This window comes from Pinus tabuliformis, chromosome 4_1 (genome assembly GCF_031772625.1).
Source record: "Pinus tabuliformis cultivar Carrire ecotype Pingquan chromosome 4_1, CPIR1, whole genome shotgun sequence".
NCBI classification, from domain to species: Eukaryota; Viridiplantae; Streptophyta; class Pinopsida; order Pinales; family Pinaceae; genus Pinus; species Pinus tabuliformis.
In genome coordinates, this window is record NC_142303.1 from 909,738,971 (window position 1) to 909,764,956 (window position 25,986).

A 25,986-nucleotide genomic window follows, 5' to 3' on the forward strand; every position below is an offset into this window, starting at 1 on the left:
CTTTATTTTCTTCCCTCGAAAGGGAGTATCATTGTCCAGCTCCAGCCTTGCCTCTCACCATCAACATGTGTGTAACTTGCCTTTTTCCCTGGAACAAAAGTGCCTCTATCCCATTGCTTTAAAAAAACAATTTGGAACCCTCCATATTGTCACATCTTCAGAGCTAATGATCCAATACGCACAATTTTTTAATCCAAAGGCCCACTATTATCTATCCAGAATGTTCCTTTAAGGTCTGTCCCATGAAATTATCCTAATTAGAACACTGATAGATCTATAGTACGATGACTTTCTAATTTTTCATCACCACAAGAGATGGTTCTCTTAGAAAAACTAAGACAATGGAAGGGAAATTGATTTTTCTCCTACCTCTTATATTATTGTGCTATTCTACTTGGTCAAAACACTTTCAAAAAAGGGATCTCGAATTGGCAGTTATCCTATTTTGTTCATTTCATGACTTTGCAATTCAAGTTTTAACATTCAAAAAATAATTCCCAATTTTCTTTGGCTTTAAATGAAAAATTTAGAGGTAAACACCAAGCAATATTGTCCAAACTCCTCTTCTAAATTTGATCTCAACTGGTACATAATACAATATATTTACTTCTATTGTCCAAATGCCCTATGTTAAAAACACAGATGGCAGAATGTTCTACATTTAGCCCAAAGGGCTAGTCTAGTGGTTAACACTAATCCTTCATCAAATACAAAATCGATGATCAAAGCTTGGCCACACATTCTAAAGTAGAAATAAAAAAGGGGGAGAAAGCCATAAAGTAACATAATCTGGACAAAAAGGATTCTGGTGTAAAATTCTTGGTCTGAATAATGAATATTGAAAAGATGAGCATAAATGAATAAAGGGCATTGTCATGATGGATACAGTTTTAAAAATCTTGGACATAAATGTATAACAAATCAGTAGCACTCAACACCTTCCTCAAAATACATGCAAATGATTGACTGATGACATGTTTTCCTTCGGTCCAATGCACATTATGAGTGTTTTGCTTGCAAGGCAAGTAAAGCATAAGGTCGCCAAATTGTAGCAGCAGATGTGTCGATCTTCAACATAAAACAAAGACCTCGAAGAATAAATATAGCACGCACCACCTGCATATAAATATACCACCAATCAATTTTCAGGCGGCTATGAAAATATAGATCTGCAAGAAACAAATGCAGCATTAAGGCTTTAAGGATTGAGGAAACTAAATAACTCGAGTACCAGCCATAATGACCGATTAAATGATTTCAAAGGAATTCTTCGCAAGATCGAATTCTGCGCGGTTGGAGATACAGTGGCCTCTTCAACATAGCTTACATCAAATAAAATCCGGGCCACTGTGGACAGATCAGATACACATATGTTGTCCCCAGTAATATTTTCAAAGACCATCTCAGCATCAAGCAAGGTCCGGGCAATCTCATCATCATCGTTATCACTTAAAGCAAGCACTATTTTTGCTAGCTTGAGACGAGTTTCCATATCAAGTACTTTGCACTGACATAAAAGACATAATATCAATAATTTTTAAATCAGAAGGGAATGCCATCTATGTGATTCTATGAATCGTTCGTAGTATTTGAGAAAAACCGCAATGTCCAAAACAAGGACCACCCTCGACAGGTTATGCAGGAAGAGCACATTCAAACAATACCAAATTCAAGTTTTTTTACAAGAGACTAGATGTGTCATGAAGTTCAGATCTGCACTCACCTGTCCATAATCAAGCAATCCAAGCCTACCATCAAGAAGCAATAATAGGTTTCCTGCATGTGGATCGGCATGGAAAATCCCATCTACAAACAGCATCTGTTCATGGAGAAGAAAAGACCATATCATTTAAATTATCTTATTTGCACAAATTACTCCTATTATTTTTTAAAATATTTTGTTCCACTATCACATTACTGTCTTCCAACCTTCAAAATGACAAAAATGTAAATACCATATGAGATTGGCGTGTCATGTAAAATTGTTGGAGTCAAAGAATTAGGATATAGAATAATAATAACAAAATACCTGTCCATAGGCTTGCAACAGACTGTGGATACTCCTCACCATCTCGGGTATCCTAAAATGAGAGGCTTCAAGATATTTCCTTATTAATCATACGCAATTTAAAAACACCTAATAAAATTATCTCAAAATTACATAGTCCCTTGCATGATTTGACAGATTTATCTTATAATTAAAGCTTTCACATGAATACCTGGCAAGAAGATCTTCACTTGCATTGGGACAAAGCACCTGAGTGAAGCGAATTCCATCCAATCTCTAGAAGCAATATTGTAGGTGGTTATCAGATATCAAAAAGGAACCAAACCTAAATTTGTTGCATGTTAAGAACGTTAAATAGGTACTTCTGTGTCAGTGAAATCCTGTTAGTCTTCAAGGGATTTCTAACAAACTATATGTCAAAGTCTATAACTGATTGTCTAAAAAAGGAACTTGAAAAAATAGAATATGGATACAAGTAAATATGAAGTTTGAACAAATTCATCAATGTAAAAACATAAATACTTATTGATGAGAGCATAACTAACAGCCAGCCACTAGCTGCCCTAGCACCATATTGGTAAATATATTTTATTTCTCATTTAGAAATGTGAGTTAGTGATTTCAAGCCCATAGTATCAATATGGCCATTTGTAAAGCATCTTTTATATGATCCTACATCACCTATTTAAAAGCTTGTAATAAAGAATGTAAAGAATTTACAGTCCAATTAGTCTCTTATATCTCCTCTCATTTGAAATTCACCTTGAGTTGATTTTTCAACAATCCATTTTGAAGAGAGTTACATTTTATCAAAATTGTCATTATAGTCGTCGAGTTAATCAAGTCTTACGAGTCATAAGTTATATTTTAGGAGTCAAATTCATTTTATCCTTAAAACCACAAAGGCCTCTCAATGAAGTGGAGAAATTCAAACATACAAGGAATCCCATAAAGATTCAAATCCAGCCTAGCTCTTTGATCAAGAGCTTTGAGATCAGTAAGGCAACAACACTATGATATCAATGTTCCAATGGTTATTGGGACATCAACTATTATGGGCGATCGAAAAATAGCAACTGCCTACAACAATTCCAATAGTAGAACTGGTGTTCAAGTTGGATACCTAAAGCACAATACCTCATTTTGATGGTTCACTCAACGGAGACAAATTGATTGTAATAATTGTTGGGGAATGTAGTAGGGCATCTATTAATTCAATTCTCCTTAAACTTAATAATGGCCTGTGAACTTTAGTTATTTACTTATGTTTCCTTATTAGATCTTTTCACAAAACAATTATCAAGAGCAAAAGCAATAAAGACAATGGACACAAGAATTAGGCTCTAAGCCAAGGAAAATGTGAAAATTTACTAGTCTAATTGTAGCAACTGGAAATTTATGTGAAAATTTCTAACACGAAATTTTAATGCAGTAACTGATTTATTTCTCCTACTTATTTTCCACATTAAGTTATTTACAAAACCCTTCAGTAAACATTAAAATAAATTATACTGCAGTTATCACATAATAGCATAGAGAAAATAACAATGATATACAAGCACAAGAATCAATCATATCAACACAATTATTTTTGGACAATTGTCTCCGGAAAAACCCAATGCGGGAAAACCAGTGCAGCAGATGAGGATTTATTTATTAATGTTCAACAACAATCTCTTTACAAGGAAAGATTCCACAGAATACTGAGACATTTCTGAGAAAAACACCTGAGACAATTATTCTCCTCCTCCTAGAGAAGTTCTGACACCCTGGAGACCCTCTACCCTCCTCTACATCACTTCTGCCAGGGCCAAAACCTCTCTCTATTAGAGAGGAAAACCCTTCAGTAAGTTTCTCTTATTGAAGCTTCCTATTAATCACTGCCAAACCCTAGACCCTTGACTAGGATGTCCTCCAAGCACAAGTCAAGTCCTTCCTCTTTTCTGCACTTGGTTCCCCGGCCCATAAACTTCCTCCTTCCGACACTTTGCTCCCCAGCACTTCGTCCTCCTTCTTTGTTTCTTGTCTAGAGATAGACCTTCCCTGAGTGAGCCTTCTAGGTGAGATGTTCCTCTTCTATCTTTGACCAAACGAGATCCTTCTTGAAGTATGCCTATAATATTGTTCTGCTGCCCTAGTTTTTCCCACCTAATGTAGGAACCCTAGAGAATTAGGGTCCTTTTTCTTCGCTAGAGAGATAGGCTCCTTCGCTATGATTGGGAGTCCTTGTAGACCTAATTTATCACCCAAATAATAATATTTCATGGACTGTTCTCTAGTTGTTGTAATGCCGCAAACTTACCCTCCTTTTCTTTTATTTCAAGGAGAAGATGGGGATGGTAATGAATCCATTTCAGTAGCAGAAATGGGTAAGTGTCAGGTGTTGCAGTGCTATGGGCAGCATGATGCAGCATGTTGAGAGAGAGTTGCAATGCAGATGCAGTGTTGGGAGGAAGGACCAACAACAGAATGGATGTAGAGGGAGCTGCGGTACATATGTAGCAATGGCAGTGGCAGAGCCATGGGCAACAGTACAGGAAGCAGCAGTACAGTGGATGAAGGGCAGTAGGCCCAACATCAACACAAGTACCGGTGCGGAAGGATCAGTGTGATGTTCAGTGGTCGAGCATTACTAGAGCACATTCCTCGCTAAGGGGGAGTGTTGATTTGTGGTAGCATCGGATGTGCTCTAGCCAAAAAAATTGGTGGAGAGGCTAAAGCACATGAGATCTCCAAGACCCAGAAATCATTTTGAGAAATTCCATTTGGATGAGGAGTTATTAAAATAATAAATATTTTTTAATGGATTCCTAAGTCTAAACTTAGGAAATAAAAATATTAATGGGTATTAATAAAGATAAGGATGAGAAGCTTCTAAGAGACGAGGATCAAGTCTATTTTAATCTTAGTCGTTGATTAGAGACTTAATCTCAACCATTGATTCATCAACAGAAAAAGTATAAGAGAAGACTTGAGGGTCATTTGACATACACTGGCAGATACTCAGTATCCCAAGGAAAATCAATTTTTCAAAGAAAGGGAAAATTGATTTCAGAGGGAGAGTTGCAGGGTGGAGGAAGAGGGGGTGATTAGCAACAGTCAGGAAGCTCAGAAGAGGTGACGCAGGGACTCTGAGAGATAGCACAAAGGAAGACATAGATCATAGAGATGCAGTGGATGACACAGTGAAGGACATAGCGGCGCAAAGCCAAGCAGAATGATGCAGGGTTGACGTAGTAGGGAAAGGAAGTCCTCCAGGGTGTCAGAAAGTCTCGAAGAAAAGTCTCAGGTGTTTTCTCCCAGTGTCTATGCAAAAATTTTCTGTAAAAGTGATTGTTGTTGAAGATTAATAAAACAAATCAGTGTGGAAAAAGTCCCAAAAAAATCGGGATTTATTCCTAAAATCACGATTTTTTGGGCTAAACGATTATATCGGCCGATTTTTTGGCGATTTTTTCATAAACGAAAAAATCGCGATATTATCGAATTAATCCCGATTTAATCGGGAGTCGATTGAAAAAATCGGCTTGCATTATGACCATGTGGATAAAATGCCGGAAATCGTTCATTTCGGTTCATTTTAATTTTTCACTGTCTGTTTTGGCTTGTTCCGCGCTGTGGAGAATCGAGGGTTTCAAGTTTTCAGTTTGCATTTGCAACGTTGCCATTGCGTTAAGACTCAAGAGGAGCCCGCAAGCCTCAAGGTATGCTCAGACTTCAGTCTTCAGATTTCTACCCGTTACCTGTACGCTGTTAAAACTTAAAAACTTAAATGTTTCTTAACAGTTAAATGAAAATCTTTCAGGTTTCAGCGGATTGTTTGTAATAAATTTGTAATATCATTATTCAATATTCATATATGTAATATGTATTATGTAATATCATTATGATTAATATATAATATATATTTAATATTACATATGGCTATGCGCATTGCGGGCAGCGGAAAGCCATTATCCAAATTCCAAATTTGTTATATGTATTGTGTATAACTGTTAACAATGATACCAAATTCGTTATAAAGTTATAAACTTATATGTATAATTTAAACACATCGTTCTATTATGCTCACAGCAGATTGTAACTTGTAAAGTTGTAAGTCCCTTAACACACTGTCCAAACAGAAACTGTTGGGTTTTTTAATAAGCCAGCTGCCAAACAATTACATGGTCTACATCCAGACACTGCCTAGAATATGCAGGCCCCCTTCTATTTTGTGTTTTTGCTCTTTTATAGAACTTTTCTCAGTTCTGGGACTAGATCAAATATGATCAAAGATATCAACCTTGACAAAATCAACCCATTGAGGGCCTTGTTTAATAAATCTATTATAGAGATATCACTATCCTTTTGAGTTTTGACTTTAAATGTCCCTAATCAACTCTTCACTGCATAAGTAATCTGTCTCTTTCGAAGCACAGTCAACGTTGTCACTCTAGACATATTAGTGAACAGTGAACACTGCATAAATTGACTACGTCAACAATGAACAATCAGTGGAAGGCCCAAAACAGTATAGCTGTTAACATATAATAATAAATATATATGGCTTAAGTGTTCACTATTCGGTGGGTCTAAAAATTTAAAAAATTAAAAATTAAAATTACTGTAAATTTGTAATTTAAATTTTAAATTTACTAATTTGTTTCTAAATTCTGAGTGCAATGCAAATTAATAATTATATTTTGCTGATTTGAAGGCTGAAGCAATTTAATTTGTTTCAATTTTTATTGTGCCTAGGTTTAAACTTTAAATTCAAGCTCAAAGTTTAAAAAAAAATGCCAAGGATTTTGGATGCTATGTGGGAGTTTGGTGAGCCTGATATTACACCCCAAACTGGGGGGGTCAATAGAATGTATTTGACTTGCAAGATGTGTGGCAAGCATAGGTCAAGGGGCATCAACAAATTAAAATTCCATTTGGGGTAAATTCCGTGGAAAATTATTGAACTCTGCTAAAAAACAACTCCATAAATCATTCGACGGGCCATTCAATCATTGATGGATAAAGAGGACGGAAAAGACACCAAGGCAGCACTAAGAAACCAACTTATAGGGGGCTCAAGAATGGAGGGAATTGAGAGTGACAGTGCTTCTACAGCAGCATCACCTTCCTCACCCATGGGTACTCATCCTTCTATCTCATCTTTTTTTTGTTCCTAGAACAACAACTAGTTCACAACCTAGGATCAAATCATCAAGGAAGAAAAGGAAAAGGCAGAAGCTGACAAGTTGGTTAGTAGGTGTCTTCTATGGAGTGATGTTCCTTTCAACATTGCCAAGACAAACTCATTCTACCAGCCTATGTTTGATGCTTTTGCTGTCGTTGGCCCGGGGTACAAAGCCCCCACCTTTGCAGAGTTGAGAGGGCCTCTTCTTCAAGATGACAAGACTGATTGCACTGCTAGATTGGCAGAGTTTAAGGTATCATGGGAACACACTAGATGCACAGTCATGTCAAATGGTTGGACTAACCAGAAGAGTAGGACCCTTCTTAACTTCTTGGTTAGTTGTCCCAAGGGGACAATGTTTATGAAATCTGTTGATGCATCTACACACATTAAAGATGCACGTACATTATGTGAGTTGTTGGACCTCTTCATTCAGGAAGTAGGCCCACGCAATGTTGTCCAAGTCATAATGGACAACGCTGCAAATTATGTTGCAGTTGGCAAGATGCTTATGGAGAGGTATCCTAACTTGTTTTGGACAACTTGTGCTGCTCATTGCATTGACTTGATGTTGGAGGATATAGGTAAGATTCCTAGTGTGAGGGATATTGTTGAATCATCTAAGAGCATAACAAAATTTATATATAATCATTCATCTGTGCTTAGCTTGATGAGAAGATTCACCAACAACAAAGAGTTGGTGCGGCCTGCCATTACACGATTTGCCACTACTTTCATATCTTTTCAGTCTCTGTTGAATTCTATGTGGGAGGTGAAGAGCATGTTTCTCTCAGCGGATTGGCGTTCTTTTGCTATTAGCCGCAAACCGGAGGGAGAGGGCATAAGCAGACTAGTTTCATATGATCAGAGATTTTGGGCAGGAGTAGAGGAGGTGTGTGCCATTTCAGAACCTTTGGTAAAGGTTCTTCGGTTGGTTGATGGAGACAAGCCCGCAATGGGCTACTTGTATGAGGCCATGGATAGGGCCAAAGAAGCCATCCGTGCTTATTATGCAGATAAGGGAAACGAGGGGCTAGAGAAACAACATGTCATATGGAGAGTGATTGATCAATGATGGAACAATACCCTCCATTGCCCCATTCATGCTGCAGGTGTCTACCTCAACCCTGCATTTTCTTACGCTTGTGGTTTCAGTTTTGATGCCGAGGTGATGGATGGATTCTTCACTTGTGTCGAGAGAATGGTGTCATCTGACTAAGAATGTGAGGAGATTTCTAAAGAAATGGAGGTCTATAGGATGGGAGGTGGCACATTTGGTTTTAACATGGCTATTAAGAATAGGATGACCAAAATGCCAGGTAAGCTTGAGTTTGTTTCAAACTTTCAAGTTTAGAATTTCAATGCTTTTTTTTATGTTTCTCATTTTTCTTTTAACTTGTAGATGCTTGGTGGACAAGCTATGGTGCTAGAGTACCCCATCTCCAAAAGCTTGCCATTCGAGTGCTTAGCCAAACATGCAGTTCCTCTGGGTGTGAGCGCAATTGGAGTGTATTTGACAAAATACACTTCAAAAAGCGCAACAGGTAAAAACTAAAAAGATTTCAAATTAAATTTTTTGAATTCATTTGATTAATTTTAATATTTAAATTTTCTAAGTACTAATTTACAATCTATGACCCTAATACAGATTGGAGTCCCAACGCTTCAATGACATGGTCTACGTCTACTACAATCTTCGATTGTGGGTGAGACAGCTTCAGAAACCTACTGATGTGGAAGCCATCTCATTGGACAATATTGATACCACCTCTTCATGGAGAGTTGACACTGAGAGGCCAATGTTGGACTCGATCCCAGATTGGTTAGATGTGGATCTAGAGGATGTAGCAGTTGCAGAGGAGGGAGAGCCAGAGATAGAGGAGGAGGCGGAGCAACATCAGGGTCAGGAGGCAGTAGCAGAGCTGGATGAGGATGCTGAGGAGAAGGTGACACCATCTAGGATGGGCAACAGCAGCAACATAGCACAGAGGCCACCTCTTCCATCGGCTTCTAGAGGACGATTGAGTCCATTTGATTTTGTATCCCCAAGGGCAGGGTCTTCTTCCTCTAGAGGAAAAGGCAAAGCCATTCCCTATTCCCGTAAAAGGGGAAGAGGATCTCAGTGACTGATTACTTGATGACTTTTAGATGACTCATGATGTACATTTATTATATTTTTTGTTGATATTTTGACTCTTGAGAGTTGAGACTCAGACAGGACTCAAAATTCAGGAGTTGATTCACTATTTTGATATGTGATGTAGCACTAGACTTCATATACATATTATATATTAGCTTTCTTTACATGTTTATGTAGAAATGCATTTATTTGATGTTGTGGATACTCTAGATGTTAAAAAAAAATTTAAAAAATGAATAATTTTGTGTTTCTTTAATTTTGCCGACTTTTTCAAAAAACTCCCGACTTTGCCGAGTTTTTCAACTTTTGGACCCTTGCCAAATTAATCCCGACTTCGACTTTTTCAACATTGGTTTTTCCGGGGACAATTGTCCAAAAATAACTGTGTTGATGTGTTTGATTTTTGTGCATGTATTTGTTTCTATATAATGGTGTGATATCTGCAGTAGAATTTATTTTAATATTTACTGAAGGGATTTCATAAATAACTTATTGGAAAATAAGTAGGTAAAATAAATCAATTGCTATAGTAATAGAATTTCTGCTTAGAAATTTTCACATTTGAAGCATACGAGGGTCACCAGGAAAAATTTTAAGAACCCCCCCTAAATTTATAAATATAATAAATGGGCGAATCTCCATGGTATATAGGAAAAATGGAAGGCGATTTTATCAATAATATAATATGTATATATAATTTTTGGCGAATCTCTCACCAAGCATGGCGAATATTTTACTCAATTATAAAGATCTTGGCGAGTCTTTCACTAAATAATAAAACTTTGTAAAGTCCTAGTGAATCTTAGCATAGGCTACATGCTGGTTTAATTCCCCCGTTTAAATAGGCTACATTCCAGGTGAATACCATGGGTCAATACCATGTGCCATTTTGGTGAATACCATGGGTCAATACCATGTGCCATTTTTATTTTTATTAGAATATTTTACTCAATTATAAAATCTTGTAAGATCTTGGCAAGTCTTTCACTAAATAATAAAACTTTGTAAAGTCCTAGTGAATCTTAGCATAGGCTACATGCTGGTTTAATTCCCCCATTTAAATAGGCTACATTCCAGGTGAATACCATGGGTCAATACCATGTTCCATTTTGGTGAATACCATGGGTCAATACCATGTGCCATTTTTATTTTTATTAATTCTAATATTAGGGTTAATAATGGTTTTTTGCATGGTATTAATAACAATCTAGTCCATGGTATTTGTCCCATAGTATTTTGGCCATAGGTTTCACCTAAATATAACCCATTTTTTGAGTGTTCGTAAATATAAGGTGACTTATGGAGTAAATATAAAAAAATGTTTTATTTGTTTACCATACCTCTCGTTTATTTATATTTTTTATTAATTTACCATACCTTTTTTACAAATATGGTATTTGGCCCATAAGATTCACTTAAATAAAACCTCTTTCTTGAGCCTTCATAAATAGAACGAGGGTTATGGACTAAATATAAAAAGAGGTTTTATTTATTTACGATAAGTCTAATTTATTTTTATTTTTATTTATTTACCATACATTTTGAGTAAGTATAAAAAGACGTTTTATTTATTTACCATACCTCCACTTTACTTATATTTTTATTTGTTTACACCCTTACATGTATATAAGGTGACTTATGGAGTAAATATAAAAAATGTTTTATTTATTTACCATATCTCTCATTTATTTATATTTTTATTAATTTACCATACCTCTTTTACAAATATGGTATTTGGCCCATAGGATTCACTTAAATAAAACCTATTCTTGAAAATGGGCGAATGGATTCACTTAAATAAAACCTATTCTTGAAAATGGGCAAATGGAAGGTTGTAAGTCCTAATTTCAAGGGCTAAATTTACCTTTTTTACCCTCTCCCTTAAAATAAGGTGGGCTATTTGAGGTGATTTGTAAAAATGTACTATGATACAAAATATTCGCCCACTAAAAATTTAAAACCCCTTAATTTCGCCAAAGGGCGAACATTCGCCCCTAAAATTATCCTTGAGGGTCACATGGAAAGTTCTCTTCAAACTTGATAAACTAGATTCCCTCCTTTCCAAAGTGAGCCAGTTAGAAGGGAAGAAATTGATGTGGGCTCTAAAACTAGCTATGCTTGCTCTCATACAACATAAGTTCTTGGACGAACCTTGTGAAGAGGTTAGACTTCCAATTGCTTAATGTCTCAGTAACATCATGAGACTAACCGCCCCTATAGCTCCTTACAATGATGATGTTATGAGGAGAGTTTTCAAGCTGATAGTGGATACTTTTCAGGACTTAGACAACAGTGCAGGTCCTACCTTTGGGAAGAAGCTTGAGATTTTAGGAGTTATGGCCATGACTAGGACTTATGAAATCATGTTTGATCTTGAGTGCGATGGTTTGATCCTGTAGATGTTCCAATGTTTTTTCAGCATTAGGAAACATTATTCTGACACAGTCATAGCGCACATGCAGTCCATCTTATCATCATGTATGAGAGGTTGTGATGCCATTTGTCGGGAGTTGCAATCATGATTGTTGTCTGTTTAGAGGAGAGAACAGTTGGTCTCACCTGTTGCTTATGGTCTAGCTAAGAGGTTGGTTGAGCAGAACATTGGGTTGTTCAGGAAATAGTTGACCAAGGAGGAGCAGCTCAAGTTTGGGGGCTCATGCAACAAGAATGAGATGAGGAGGAAGGGACTTTGATTCATTTGCAAAGGACCTTAGGGACCTGACCACTCATGCTTGAGTGACCCTGAGGAGATGACAGCAGTAGAGCAAGGAGATATTCTTTATGTCTATCAGGATGAGGACTCTTCGTTGAACGAGTCCATGGGTTCATACAATGATACCTTAGAGGAGCACGAGCAGTCATATGGAGTTGATGACACTAGCCCAGATATGCATCCATGTGTGGTAGAGGAGCATGAGGAGCTGCTAATTGTTCCCATGTGGGAAAGAGATCAGGGAGCAGATGAGCGGCTGATGATTCAGCATAGAGAGCACATAGAGGAGCATGAGTCATGGCGATTCATTGACATCAGGCTAGATTCATATGATGAGCAGTCTGTGGGTCCTAGGAGAGACATTCAGGATAGCGTGTCCCCAGCGATGGGTCAGCATGAGCAGCATATGATGGAGCACGAGTCAGCTGAGGAGGATGAGGCGTGTTGACCACTACCGGTCAACTACCCATGCAGTACACCCCCCTTTTTTCTTTGCAAAAAGGAGCAGCACCTGATCAGCGTGTCCGTGCCATCCTGCAGTCATCAACAGCTTAATCATTTTGATTGTAAACTCAGTCTGCATGTATGAATTGTAAATAATCTTAGCAGACATGAGTCGTGTATGTGAATTGCCTAGGTGGACCTAACTTTCTAGTGGTAATCTACGTCCCGGAAGGTTTTTCGTCTCACCGATCCATGGATCGGCAGAGTTTTCCTTCAAACCTGACCCCAAAGCCGGGATGGATTTTGTCATTAGAACTTTAGGAGAATCCTCGTGTGTTGATCTGCTAGATTATAGTTGTGTCGCAGAACTGGGTGATTTGTGAGGGTCTATGTTAAAGGGGTTTTCCCCCTTAAGATGTAAATTTGTAAAAGTCATCATGAAATGTGTCTTGAGGGTCGAAAAAAAGTTTTAAATCCCCTCATGAGTCCTAAGTCCTAGGTCCTAGGTGATGTTTTCGAAGGCTTAGTTCGATGATCCATTTTAAAATGAATTAAAAAATTAAAAAAAATGAATAAAAATAATAAAATAATAAAATAGATAAAAAATTAATAAAAAATTAAAAAAATAAAATAAATAAAAAATAATAAAAAATTAAAAAATAAAGCAAAAACCCTAACTAATAAAATAATAATATTTTAAGTGCATGCATGCAAAATATTATTTTTTAATAAATCGACGGATGAGATCAAGAGATGTCTTGATCCTCATCAACGGTCGAGATCATCTCAGCATGGATCACTCGAACTAGCCGTTGGAGTCATTTCCTTTAAGTAGGGTGCTAGGGGTCAGTTCAGATGAGGGGGATCTGTGAGTCTAAGACTGAAGAAGCTCTCTTGTAAATCTGTTACTGGTTAATAAAAGAAGACTTTGGGGTCCATATCTTGCTGGTGTTACTCTCTTGAAATGCTGTGAGATTGTTTAATTTTCTGCATATGTTATTTTCAGCCGTTAATAATAGCTTTTTTGTAGAGTATTGTGAGCACAGGTATCTTGTTCACTTGCTAGGGTTTGAGTGTTGTTAGGGTTTCTGAAGTAATGGCAGGTATCTCCATTACTTTCTGAGATCTAGCAGCATTTTTGCCCTCTTTACTGATGGTTGTTCTGAGCTGTGCAGAAAACCCTTTCTGAAGGAAATTGTGGGCGTTAGGGGAAGTTCTCGGCTGAACCAGCCAACTCCCACAAGCATTTTTTGCTGAGCCCAGTTGGATTTGATCCTGGGTCCATCATTCGGTTTATTTTTCTAAGTTGCATGAGAGATTTTCTGAAGTTTCTCACAGTGAAAATCTGAAGTTGTCTTCTTTAAAATATTTCTGTGCTTATTGCTGAATCTGGCTGTTACGGGGCCAAAATCTGCAATTTTGCTTAACTGATCTGATTTTGCGCACACTTTCCTTGTTTTGATTTTCTATTCTCGATTTGCAGGTTGTTCTGAAAAATTTTAAGGGTTCATCAAAACCATTTTATTCACATTTTCGTGGCCCTGCGTGCTTAAAATTTCATCACTCGAGGTGACACAAACGTGGAACGTTTCCCCACCAAGTAAGAAGATCAGATTCAAATCAAAGTCTGGCAACAATATTCTATTGCTCAGGTAAGTTCTAAAACATTTTACAAATTTTTTATCCTTGTTGGCAATGCATGAAGGGATCATCGTGTCATTATACGTCCAAAACTGATCCTCAGGACTGTCAAACGCACTGCCTGTGTATAGTTTCTTTCCTGCCTGCAGTTCCCTCGAATTTGAGCCACCCACGCTAATTTTTATGTATGATTTCATCGCTGGGCGTCTTTATCTACGTATTCAAAACTCCGATTCAGTGTTTCTGATGATCATCAGCGTGCATCGATTAAGTTTTCTTATTGTTTGTGTCCCTAATCACGTCAACCTGTGCAGCATCTAAGCAGTTTTTACATGAGCTCTTTTTGTTGGTTTCTTTTGCATCGGCCTGCAACCTCAGACCCATCCGTGCGTTCTCCTGTTCAGATTGCCGTTGTCACTTGAGCCGCACGAAAATTTCTTTGTATATCTATCTCTCCTTTGGCGTTAACGCAGGGTTACGCTATCTTTCCTCTGGTGTTGGCTATACCGCTCAGCGTTTTGGCTAGATATTGATGATATTCGATCTCGTGTGGCCGAATCTGTTTCTTCTAAGTCAGGGTGCAGTCGTTCTAAAAGGTTATCGTGTTGTGCCTCAGACGTCTACGATACCCGCGTTCACCCCTTTTAAAAAAAAAAAACCTGTCACGAAAATCGTTTTCACGTTTTTGAGTCTGAGTCTTACGCCTCAATACATTCAGTCGTTTTCATAATTTTTGTTTGTTTGTTATGCGTGGTTATGATAGCATATAGTTAGGGTTTGTCTTGTTTATTTGGTTTTATAAAATCGCATATAAAAAAAAATAAAAATGAAAAGAGTTAGCGTGGATTTTATTTAGATTCTAGTTTATTTCCTTAGTTTAGTTTAGGTTTTATTTAGATTTTGAATTTAATTTTAATTTTTGCTTTTTATAATATAAAAATAAAAAAAAAGGGTTTCATTTTTTAGGTTAGTTTTAGATTTTAATTCGTTTTAGTTCAAATTTTAATTAATCTTTGATTTTGTTTAAAAAAAAAAAAAATTCGTTTTCTTTTAAATTTTCGAAAAAATATAAAATTTTTGTGGAAAATTATTTTTGCCAGTTTCAGTGGTTTTTCATGTTATATCTTTCATGCTGAGATCTAAATTTTCAAGTCGAGATACGAAATTGATATCTGGTTAATGATTTACGATTCTCGTGGTGTTTTAAGGCATTTATCTCTTCAAAATTTTCAGTTGCCGGATATCGTTTTGGTCATGTGATTTAGCTGATACCTTTCGATGAAAAATGATTGCTGTTCATGATTTACGTTTCTATATCATCTAACAAGTAATCATCTTAACTATAATCTCTTAAGGCACTAGTCTGCTAAATTAATTAAATCTTTTTAGTGCTTATCTTAATCGTATCTCGTGTCTCCCAGCCAACTGGTCGACAGTTGGCCTCATCATCTCACAGGGACTACCCCCCTTAGCCGCGGGAGACAGGCTTAAACGGAGGGATCGGGGATCAGAGTGACAGCCCCCGGTCTGAGGGTTGTCGTGTCAATCCGCGCGACAATATTTTTTGGCGCCGTTGCCGGGGATAGAGTTTTTTTGTTCCTGGAGTTTCATCGAGACATTCACCTTCTCATCTTTCTCATCTCTCATTTTGAGCTGGCAAATTCAACCTTTTGGGTTATCATTTGGATCTTTTATTGCCTTATTTTTCGCCATATCAGTAGCATCTCTTCGGTTTGTTTCTTGTTTGGGTGGCGACTCCACTTCTTTCATCTCTTAATTTTCTTGAGCAGAAATCTCTTTCTATCATCCATTTGATCCCTTATTGTTCATCATGGATTATTCATTTAAACCATGTCATTTTACTGATAATCTCCATGATCTTCCGAAAGAGGCCATTTCTAAATTATTTAAGTTCTCGGGTGGTGATTCGGTCGCTGTTAGAAAGCATTTAAACAGGTTTACTTGTGTAATGATCATATATTGTAGACTTCCTCAATATAATCATGAAAATTTCAAGATGTGTCTATTTGTCCATTCTTTAGAGGGTGATGCCTTGAATTGGTTTAATAATTTTCCTAATGATTTTTTCACTTCTTTACAAGACATTCTCAATGCTTTTAAAGATAGATATGATAGTCCAAACAGCTTGCCTTCTACCTCTAAAATTGTGCAAAAGAAAGAAAGTAATCTTATAAAAAATCCAGCTGTTGAAGAAAGTTTTCAAGATCAGAATGTGTCATCCACCGGAAATATCGCAGACCAAGTTCATGATAAATCAGGGACAAATGACAATGAAAAGGAAGAGCAAAAGCAAATTATACAAGAACTAATGATGCTGGTAAAAAATTTGGAGACTAATCAAACTAATTATGTCAGTGACGTGAGAACTTTGTGCACCCACCTTGAAAAACGTAATAGGGAGATAGAGATTATGCAAAATCAGCATGCTAAAGAAATTGAGGCCATGAAGACTAATCATGAAACAGAAATTAGATTCATGCAAAGCAAAATGTCAGGCTTAGAAGAAAATATGGCGACCATGAAAGCTGATCATGATAGGGAAATTGATTCTATGCAAAACAAGTTATTAATTATGGATCATCAGTTGGCCACCATGCAAGCAAATCATAAAGAAGAAATAAACTCTATACAGTATTTCTTGATGAACTTAAAGGAAAAGACCGATAAAGTAATAAAAGATATGGAAGAAGACCATGCCAGGCAAATCAGTGATTTAAAGGTTGAACACTCTAGTCAGATGGATGTCATTAAAATTCAGGTTCAAAAGTTTCAACAATGGTTAGAGGATAAGAGAAACCAGGGGACATCAACAGATCAGGAGCCTTCTCATATGTCACAACAAGTTCCATCTTATTATGAGAAGGTCATTGGTTCGAATGAAAGATGGTTAATTGAAGGTGATCCAGATAGACTTAAAAATGATAAAGATCAGATGCAAGATAAAGAAAGACATGTCACGCATATCTTACATACTTCATCTGATAGCTTTGAAACAGAAAGTTCCATGTCATCAGTGATACAGCCTGCCACAAAGAAAAAGCGCAAGAGAAAGAGAATGAGAAGAAGATTTCATGCATCAGACGGCCGTGAGCAGCTTGATTTTCGGATAGGAAAAAGTCCTACCATATGCAGAATTGGACATGGCACATCCGACAAGCAGCCGACAGATTTTCCTGAAAGCAGGCAAATGCTCAGTATGCACTATATTGAACACATCTGATGCCGTAGCGCATCCTTTGTATCGTATTTCTAACCCTACTCCTTGTTTTTTCCGCATTTTTATTTCTGCTTTAGATAGTTAATAAATGAAGAGCTTTTATCTTTCCTGTGCTTAATGTATATGCTGATTTTTTTGGATGGACGCTACTTATTTTTGTGTTGTATGGATGCAGATTCTGGATTCTCACATTCCTGCAAGCAACAACGTGTCCCCAAGTAGAGCCAGATGTTGACCACTACCGGTCAACTACCCATGCAGTACACCCCCCTTTTTTCTTTGCAAAAAGGAGCAACACCTGATCAGCGTGTCCGTGCCATCCTGCAGTCATCAGCAGCTTAATCATTTTGATTGTAAACTCAGTCTGCATGTATGAATTGTAAATAATCTTAGCAGACATGAGTCGTGTATGTGAATTGCCTAGGTGGACCTAACTTTCTAGTGGTAATCTACGTCCCGGAAGGTTTTTCGTCTCACCGATCCATGGATCGGCTGAGTTTTCCTTCAAACCTGACCCCAAAGCCGGGATGGATTTTGTCATTAGAACTTTAGGAGAATCCTAGTGTGTTGATCTGCTAGATTATAGTTGTGTCGCAGAACTGGGTGATTTGTGAGGGTCTATGTTAGAGGGGTTTTCCCCCTTAAGATGTAAATTTGTAAAAGTCATCATGAAATGTGTCTTGAGGGTCGAAAAAAAGTTTTAAATCCCCTCATGAGTCCTAAGTCCTAGGTCCTAGGTGATGTTTCCGAAGGCTTAGTTCGATGATCCATTTTAAAATGAATTAAAAAATTAAAAAAATGAATAAAAATAATAAAATAATAAAATAGATAAAAAATTAATAAAAAATTAAAAAATTAAAATAAATAAAAAATAATAAAAAATTAAAAAAATAAAGCAAAAACCCTAGCTAATAAAATAATAATATTTTAAGTGCATGCATGCAAAATATTATTTTTTAATAAATCGACGGATGAGATCAAGAGATGTCTTGATCCTCATCAACGGTCGAGATCATCTCAGCATGGATCACTCGAACTAGCCGTTGGAGTCATTTCCTTTAAGTAGGGTGCTAGGGGTCAGTTCAGATGAGGGGGATCTGTGAGTCTAAGACTGAAGAAGCTCTCTTGTAAATCTGTTACTGGTTAATAAAAGAAGACTTTGGGGTCCATATCTTGCTAGTGTTACTCTCTTGAAATGCTGTGAGATTGTTTAATTTTCTGCATATGTTATTTTCAGCCGTTAATAATAGCTTTTTTGTAGAGTATTGTGAGCACAAGTATCTTGTTCACTTGCTAGGGTTTGAGTGCTGTTAGGGTTTCTGAAGTAATGGCAGGTATCTCCATTACTTTCTGAGATCTAGCAACATTTTTGCCCTCTTTACTGATGGTTGTTCTGAGCTGTGCAGAAAACCCTTTCTGAAGGAAATTGTGGGCGTTAGGGGAAGTTCTCGGCTGAACCAGCCAACTCCCGCAAGCATTTTTTGCTGAGCCCAGTTGGATTTGATCCTGGGTCCATCATTCGGTTTATTTTTCTAAGTTGCATGAGAGATTTTTTGAAGTTCCTCACAGTGAAAATCTGAAGTTGTCTTCTTTAAAATATTTCTGTGCTTATTGCTGAATCTGGCTGTTAAGGGGCCAAAATCTGCAATTTTGCTTAACTGATCTGATTTTGCGCACACTTTCCTTGTTTTGATTTTCTATTCTGGATTTGCAGGTTGTTCTGAAAAATTTTAAGGGTTCATCAAAACCATTTTATTCACATTTTCGTGGCCCTGCGTGCTTAAAATTTCATCACTCGAGGTGACACAAACGTGGAACGTTTCCCCACCAGGTAAGAAGATCAGATTCAAATCAAAGTCTGGCAACAATATTCTATTGCTCAGGTAAGTTCTAAAACATTTTACAAATTTTTTATCCTTGCTGGCAACGCATGAAGGGATCATCGTGTCATTATACGTCCAAAACTGATCCTCAGGACTGTCAAACGCACCGCCTGTGTATAGTTTCTTTCCTGCCTGCAGTTCCCTCGAATTTGAGCCACCCACGCTAATTTTTATGTATGATTTCATCGCTGGGCGTCTTCCTCTGCGTATTCAAAACTCCGATTCAGTGTTTCTGATGATCATCAGCGTGCATCGATTAAGTTTTCTTATTGTTTGTGTCCCTAATCACGTCAACCTGTGCAGCATCTAAGCAGTTTTTACATGAGCTCTTTTTGTTGGTTTCTTTTGCATCGGCCTGCAACCTCAGACCCATCCGTGCGTTCTCCTGTTCAGATTGTCGTTGTCACTTGAGCCGCACGAAAATTTCTTTGTATATCTATCTCTCCTTTGGCGTTAACGTAGGGTTACGCTATCTTTCCTCTGGTGTTGGCTTACTGCTCGGCGTTTTGGCTAGATATTGATGATATTCGATCTCGTGTGGCCGAATCTGTTTCTTCTAAGTCAGGGTGCAGTCGTTCTAAAAGGTCATCGTGTTGTGCCTCAGACGTCTACGATACCCGCGTTCACCCCTTTTAAAAAAAAAAAAAACCTGTCACGAAAATCGTTTTCACGTTTTTGAGTCTTACGCCTCAATACATTCAGTCGTTTTCATAATTTTTTTTGTTTGTTATGCGTGGTTACGATAGCATATAGTTAGGGTTTGTCTTGTTTATTTGGTTTTATAAAATCGCATACAAAAAAAAAATAAAAAATGAAAAGAGTTAGCGTGGATTTTATTTAGATTCTAGTTTATTTCCTTAGTTTAGTTTAGGTTTTATTTAGATTTTGAATTTAATTTTAATTTTTGCTTTTTATAATATAAAAAAAAGGGGTTTCATTTTTTAGGTTAATTTTAGATTTTAATTCGTTTTAGTTCAAATTTTAATTAATCTTTGATTTTGTTTTCTTTTTTTTAAATATATATATATATATATATATATATATATATATATATATATATATATATATTCGTTTTCTTTTAAATTTTCGAAAAAATATAAAATTTTTGTGGAAAATTATTTTTGCCAGTTTCAGTGGTTTTTCATGTTATATCTTTCATGCTGAGATCTAAATTTTCAAGTCGAGATACGAAATTGATATCTGGTTAATGATTTACGATTCTCGTGGTGTTTTAAGGCATTTATCTCTTCAAAATTTTCAGTTGCTGGATATCGTTTTGGTCATGTGATTTAGCTGATACCTTTCGATGACAAATGATTGCTGTTCACGATTTACGTTTCTATATCATCTAACAAGTAATCATCTTAACTATAATCTCTTAAGGCACTGGTCTGCTAAATTAATTAAATCTTTTTAGTGCTTATCTTAATCGTATCTCGTGTCTCCCAGCCAACTGGTCGACAGTTGGCCTCATCATCTCACAGGGACTACCCCCCTTAGCCGCGGGAGACAGGCTTAAATGGAGGGATCGGGGATCAGAGTGACAACCCCCGGTCTGAGGGTTGTCGTGTCAATCTGCGCGACAACAAGGCGCACAATATGCATGACGAGCTTTATTGGAGAGCCAGTTGGAGGTTCTTATTGAACCCGTGATGATGGAGGATGAGCAGCCACCCTTGGGGTCAGTGGTTGATGAGGAGCAAACAGATGTACAGACAGCTGGCCGGGTGACGATGTTCGTTGACACTTGTCCTCAAGAGATGTTGGAGTATGACGAGACAATTTGGCAGAAGATTGGTGGATTGGAAGAGCGTGGAGTTTACTATCAGGTGAGGGAGATGGCAGGGCATCCATCTTTGGGTCTACCCATTGATGAGGTGTAAACAAATGTAGTGGTAGCTAGCCGAGCTGCAACATTTTCAGGCAGCAACCCTCTCCAGGAATACATAGAAAGGGCTTGCAGCACAGTTTGGCTACTTGTACCCATTACAGGGAGAGAGGCAGGACTTTCTTGGTGGATATTGCTGACCAACCAAATAGGGCAGCATGATTTGAGCATGGACCAACATCCGCATAGTAGACTTGTTCCTTACACAAGAGTCCATGACTTAGATTGGCGGGAGATCATGAGTTGGCATCCTATTGATGGAGTATCGTTCTTAGTCAAGAGCAGTGTACTGCAAGAGCCCTTGGAGGTGGGGGATATTACATGCTCCAGTCAGCAGCAGAGTGTGGGTTGGCCACTCATTAGTATCTCAGCACAGCTTCAGTATGGCGAGATTGACCTTGGGGTATGCCAAGGATTGGATTGGAGAGAGGTGATGAGCTGGTACACAGTTGGTAGGGCAGCATTCACAGTCGAAGCTACAACACACCAGGAGCCATGTAGCATTAATACTCCTACTTAGTGGCATTGGCATCTAGGTGGATCTACTGGAAACAGGTTGAGTCAGAGATGGACATGGGATCCAGGTATTGGAGGACCCAGTGATGTTTTGATAGCTTGGAGACGTGACATGGACCAATGGGTTTCAGTGGCGTTGGGCCACCAGATTGGTCCACAGATTTGGATTGCTTGAGGGCAAGCAATCTTGGGGCGAGAGGACTGTCATGTCCCCATTTTTATTTTTCTTCATAGTACAGCCAAGGTGGATTTCTAGGATAACAGATGGCTAGGTCAATGGAGCAGGTTTATGTCATCAAGGGTCTAGATGGAGTCTTGAGGAGTTTTTATGGGATTTGATGGCATTCGCTTGGCATATTCCATTATCAACACAGTTTGCCTTTCATTCAGTTTCATTCCGACAACTTTGAAAAATCAGCATTCTTATTGGGCATAATTTAACTAATTATGCTCGAGGTGGCATTTCGGGGAGATATATTGATGGAACACCTTAGCGTAATAGCTCGTTGGAACCGGAACAAGAAGATATACATGATGGGACTTTTGGATGGGGTTTTCAATGACCTGAGGAGACATGGTGGTCAATTTACCCTTTTCCCGCATTAAAAATAATATTTTAATTAAAATAAAAGAGGGAAAAGTGCTCCATGAGTAAAATAATAATAAAATAGAAGATTTTAGAAGGGTCCATAAGATCTATAAAAGAGGAGGAGGAGGCCATTGGAGGACATCTTGGTTTTGGTATTGTTTCTTGTATGAGAGGTTGAGAACCTAGTTCTCTACTCCGTTGGTAGCCCCAGGACGAAAACTCTCAGGTGATTTAGAGAGATTGGGTGAGTACCCATCTCCCCTTGGTGGATTCATTCAGAATCCATAGGTGTAGTGATTGATTTCATGTTTCAATTTGGAGGCCGGTATCAATATTATTACATATCTTGGAGGGCCATTCCTAGCTATTGTATTAGCATATATTTCTATAATAAAGTTGGATTTTGTTGTTGCATTTCTCATTGTTCCTCATGTTGTGATCTTTTAATGAGATTTTTGTGCAATTTATGGATTTATGGTTTGGGTTTTACATGGCAATCTTCTAGTAAATGCATGATTAGTTTTAAGTGCCTATTTCAAATTTTCTGTATTTGGGACATTACATTTGCACAGTGGTTGGTGGATAGCATGTCAGACATCAGCAGCGTAGAGGGAGATGTTACAGAACAGAGTGATGCTTCGGCGGGTTGCATTGCTAGAACACATTCTTCATTAAGAGGGAGTGTTGATTTCTGGTAGCATCGGATGTGCTCTAAGTCTCAAATTTTGTAGGGAGGCTTAGACACGTATTCCAATACCCAGAAATCGTTTTGGGAAATTCCACCCAGAGACAGTTTTATTAAAATAATTAATTATTTTTAATGGGACCCTAAGTCTAAACTTAGGAAATTAAAATAATTAATGGGTATTAATCTAAACTGTGGGTGAAACTTCTAGAAGAAGGCAGATATCAAGTCAATATGATCCTATCCATTGATTAGGATCTAATCTAGGCCATTGATTGATCAACGAGAGGATTATAAGAGAAGTGTTAAAGGGCACTTGGAGAACACACCAGAGGCAGATACTTAGTTACTCGAGTAAGATCGATTTTCTCACTAGTCGAAGTTCGGCAAGAGAAAATCGAATCAGAGGGAGAGTTGCAGGTGAGAAAGGAAGAGAGGGCATCAACATCTTTCGAGAGTGCAAGACAACAAGACGCAGAGCAGGGAGAGACAACGAAGAAGCAGGTTGACACAAAAAGAGGCAACGTAGAGGCAGGTTGACGCTGGGACTGTGTGGGCAGCTAGACGTTGGGCCAGCGTGGGGAAATTGACGTAGAGGGACATAGAAGGATTCAGAGGGAAGAGGAGTACTTCACCTGGATCAAAGATTTGTCAGGAAGCGTCTGTAAATTTTCTCACTTCTATTTTGCTGGTTGTAACTTGTACATGAGATTTTGCTGAAGAATAATAAAGAAACCCTCATCTGCTGCACCGGTTTTCCCACATTGGGTTTTTCCAAGGACAATTGTCCAAAAATGATTGTGTCATTGTGATTGTATTTGTGCCAGTATTTTTTTTTGCATTTACTTTCTACAATATTTTAATTATGAAGGTTGTAGTAGAATATATTTCGATATTTGCCATAAGAACACTGTGAATAACTTATTTCTAAGATAATAAGTAGAAGAAATAATATTAATCATTGCAATTGGATTTCTATTTAGAAATGTTCACAGATACTAGAGTCAAGGGTCTTTGTCATGGTCTTGGTATTCATCAATTGAAGATCTATAAGAAGAATTTTGATCGGGTTTTCCTCTCAAGAGGTGAGAGGTCTTGGCCCTGGCTGACAAGCCTACATATTGTGTCACTTGTTTTCTATTGTGCATATTGGTAATTGTTTTGATGAAAATAACACAATAATAATATAACGAAGAGAAGAACATTAGCTAAGAAGTAAAGAGTATATCACAAGAATTATCAAGCAAAGAAATCTTTTAACTCCTTATGCCCTAGATTTTTCAACATGGCATCAGAGCTTAGGTGCTGAAGTTAAGAAGGGGCATTCAATCAAGAAGACATCAAGTAGTGGAAGAAGGATCGTAGCAAATTCAAGGGGTACCAAGGTCAAGATCTTCAAAACCCTAGATCGAAGAAATCTACCCCAGCAAGAGTCGTGAAACCATCTTCAAGAAATAAGGAAGACTAAAACATTCAAGAAGGATCGTGAATCAAGCTCTCTCTCATCAATCTCTCAAGAAGAAAATCCTCTATCAAGTTTAAGGAGGAAGAAAGCATCAATTTCTCAAGTAAGTCTATGACTATATCTAATAATAACAAATGTCTTTTTACAAGGAAAGCAATAAATTGGTTGGATCTGCAAATTTTCTTGCATGGAAGAAAGGGACAGACCTAAATCTTATTGAGAATGAGGTCATGGATCACATCAAGGGGTCGATAACCTAGCCTCCAAAGGAAGATACTCAAGCACATGCTAGATTCATGAAGGGAGAAGTAAGAGCCCAGAGGATTCTTATAAAATCTATAAAAGACTCTCTAATCCCATATGTATCAAAGTTGGAGACTGCAAAAGCTATATATGACAAATTGGTAGAGTTGTTTTCTATAAGTACTGCAGGAGAAGTAATCTCATTAAGGCAAGAACTCTAGAAACTAAAGATGTCCAAGGAATATGGAATAGACTCATACTTCATGAGGATATCAGAAATTTGAGATCAACTACAAGAACTTGTTGAAGTCATGTCTGATAGAGAGATGACCACAATGGTACTGAATGCACTACCACAAGAATGGGTTAACTTCACTTCAAGTTTATATGGGAAGAAAGAGACTACTCCATTTAAAGATCTATGGTCACTTTGTAAGATCGAAGAAACCAGGCTAAAGGCAAAGGTTGATGTAGAACCAAATGAGCAGAATCAAGCATATGCTGCTATGACTAGAAGAAAAGGGGATTTGGAAAGTTTGGTCCTCAAAAGAAAAAGAAGAACATGGCTAAGGTAAGATGCTATGGTTGTCATGAACTTGGGAACTATAGAAGAGATTGTCCTAAACGTAATAAGGACAAGAGAGATAGGGACGAAGCCCATATTACTAAGGAAGTGAAAGAAACTGAGACAAAGAAGCTTAAGAAAGAAGAAGTAAAAGATCTCTACTATGACTAAGATGATCTTCTTCACTAGAAGGTACTTTTCATTTGTAAATTTATAAATAGGAAGCAGTGTAAACAAGATAGGATGCATCAGATTAAAAAATAGCATCATGATAGAAGGATTAGAAGTAAGAGCTCTTCACATTCGAAGCAGAAAAATGACTGGAATAAATTCTATTGATTACAAAGAATAAGAGTTCTTGGAAACCTCATTAAAATCTCAAGTGATACTTATAGAAAGAAGTAGAGGTCATCATCGACTGGGATCATCATACAATAGTCAATAAGGAAACATTTGTTGGGTGAGGATATGAAAGATCCTCAAGTTTCTCTGATGGAATCCTTATCAGAGGATTCACCAATCTAGAAAGGAAGCAAATGTTTCATAAAGAATTCCAACTTGTGGGATTCAAGGGATGATGGTATGATGACATAACAATGAAGCAAGTCTAAAGGATAAATCTCTTTCATTCAAATGAAGATGCCACGGGAAGTCTAGATGACCCAAAAGAAAGATGAGGTATGAAATTCATGTCATATGGTTGCAAATTATATGGATCACTATTTCCATCTTGGGAAACATGATCAAAGAAAATGGGGATCTCCTCCTCTGAAAGTTGCAGAAAGGCATAGATCACAC

General features: G+C 37.5%; 1 protein-coding gene across 4 annotated transcripts in view; it reads right to left on the reverse strand.

Annotated features, from left to right (window-relative positions):
- Nucleotides 1-547: 547 nt before the first annotated feature.
- LOC149179092 (uncharacterized) overlaps nt 548-25,986 on the reverse strand; it is a 395,456-nt gene continuing 370,017 nt past the window's right edge. For 3 of the 4 annotated variants that reach the window (XM_089420514.1, XM_089420517.1, XM_089420516.1), the window contains 5 exons: nt 2,220-2,284; nt 2,030-2,108; nt 1,724-1,819; nt 1,232-1,507; nt 548-1,116 (listed from right to left, as the gene is read on the reverse strand). In XM_089420514.1, coding sequence (XP_089276640.1) covers nt 1,000-1,116; nt 1,232-1,507; nt 1,724-1,819; nt 2,030-2,108; nt 2,220-2,284 — 633 coding nt within the window. In that variant the 3' untranslated portion in view covers nt 548-999. The remainder of the gene's footprint in view (nt 1,117-1,231; nt 1,508-1,723; nt 1,820-2,029; nt 2,109-2,219; nt 2,285-25,986) is intronic. The other variant, XM_089420515.1, reaches the window with a different exon arrangement.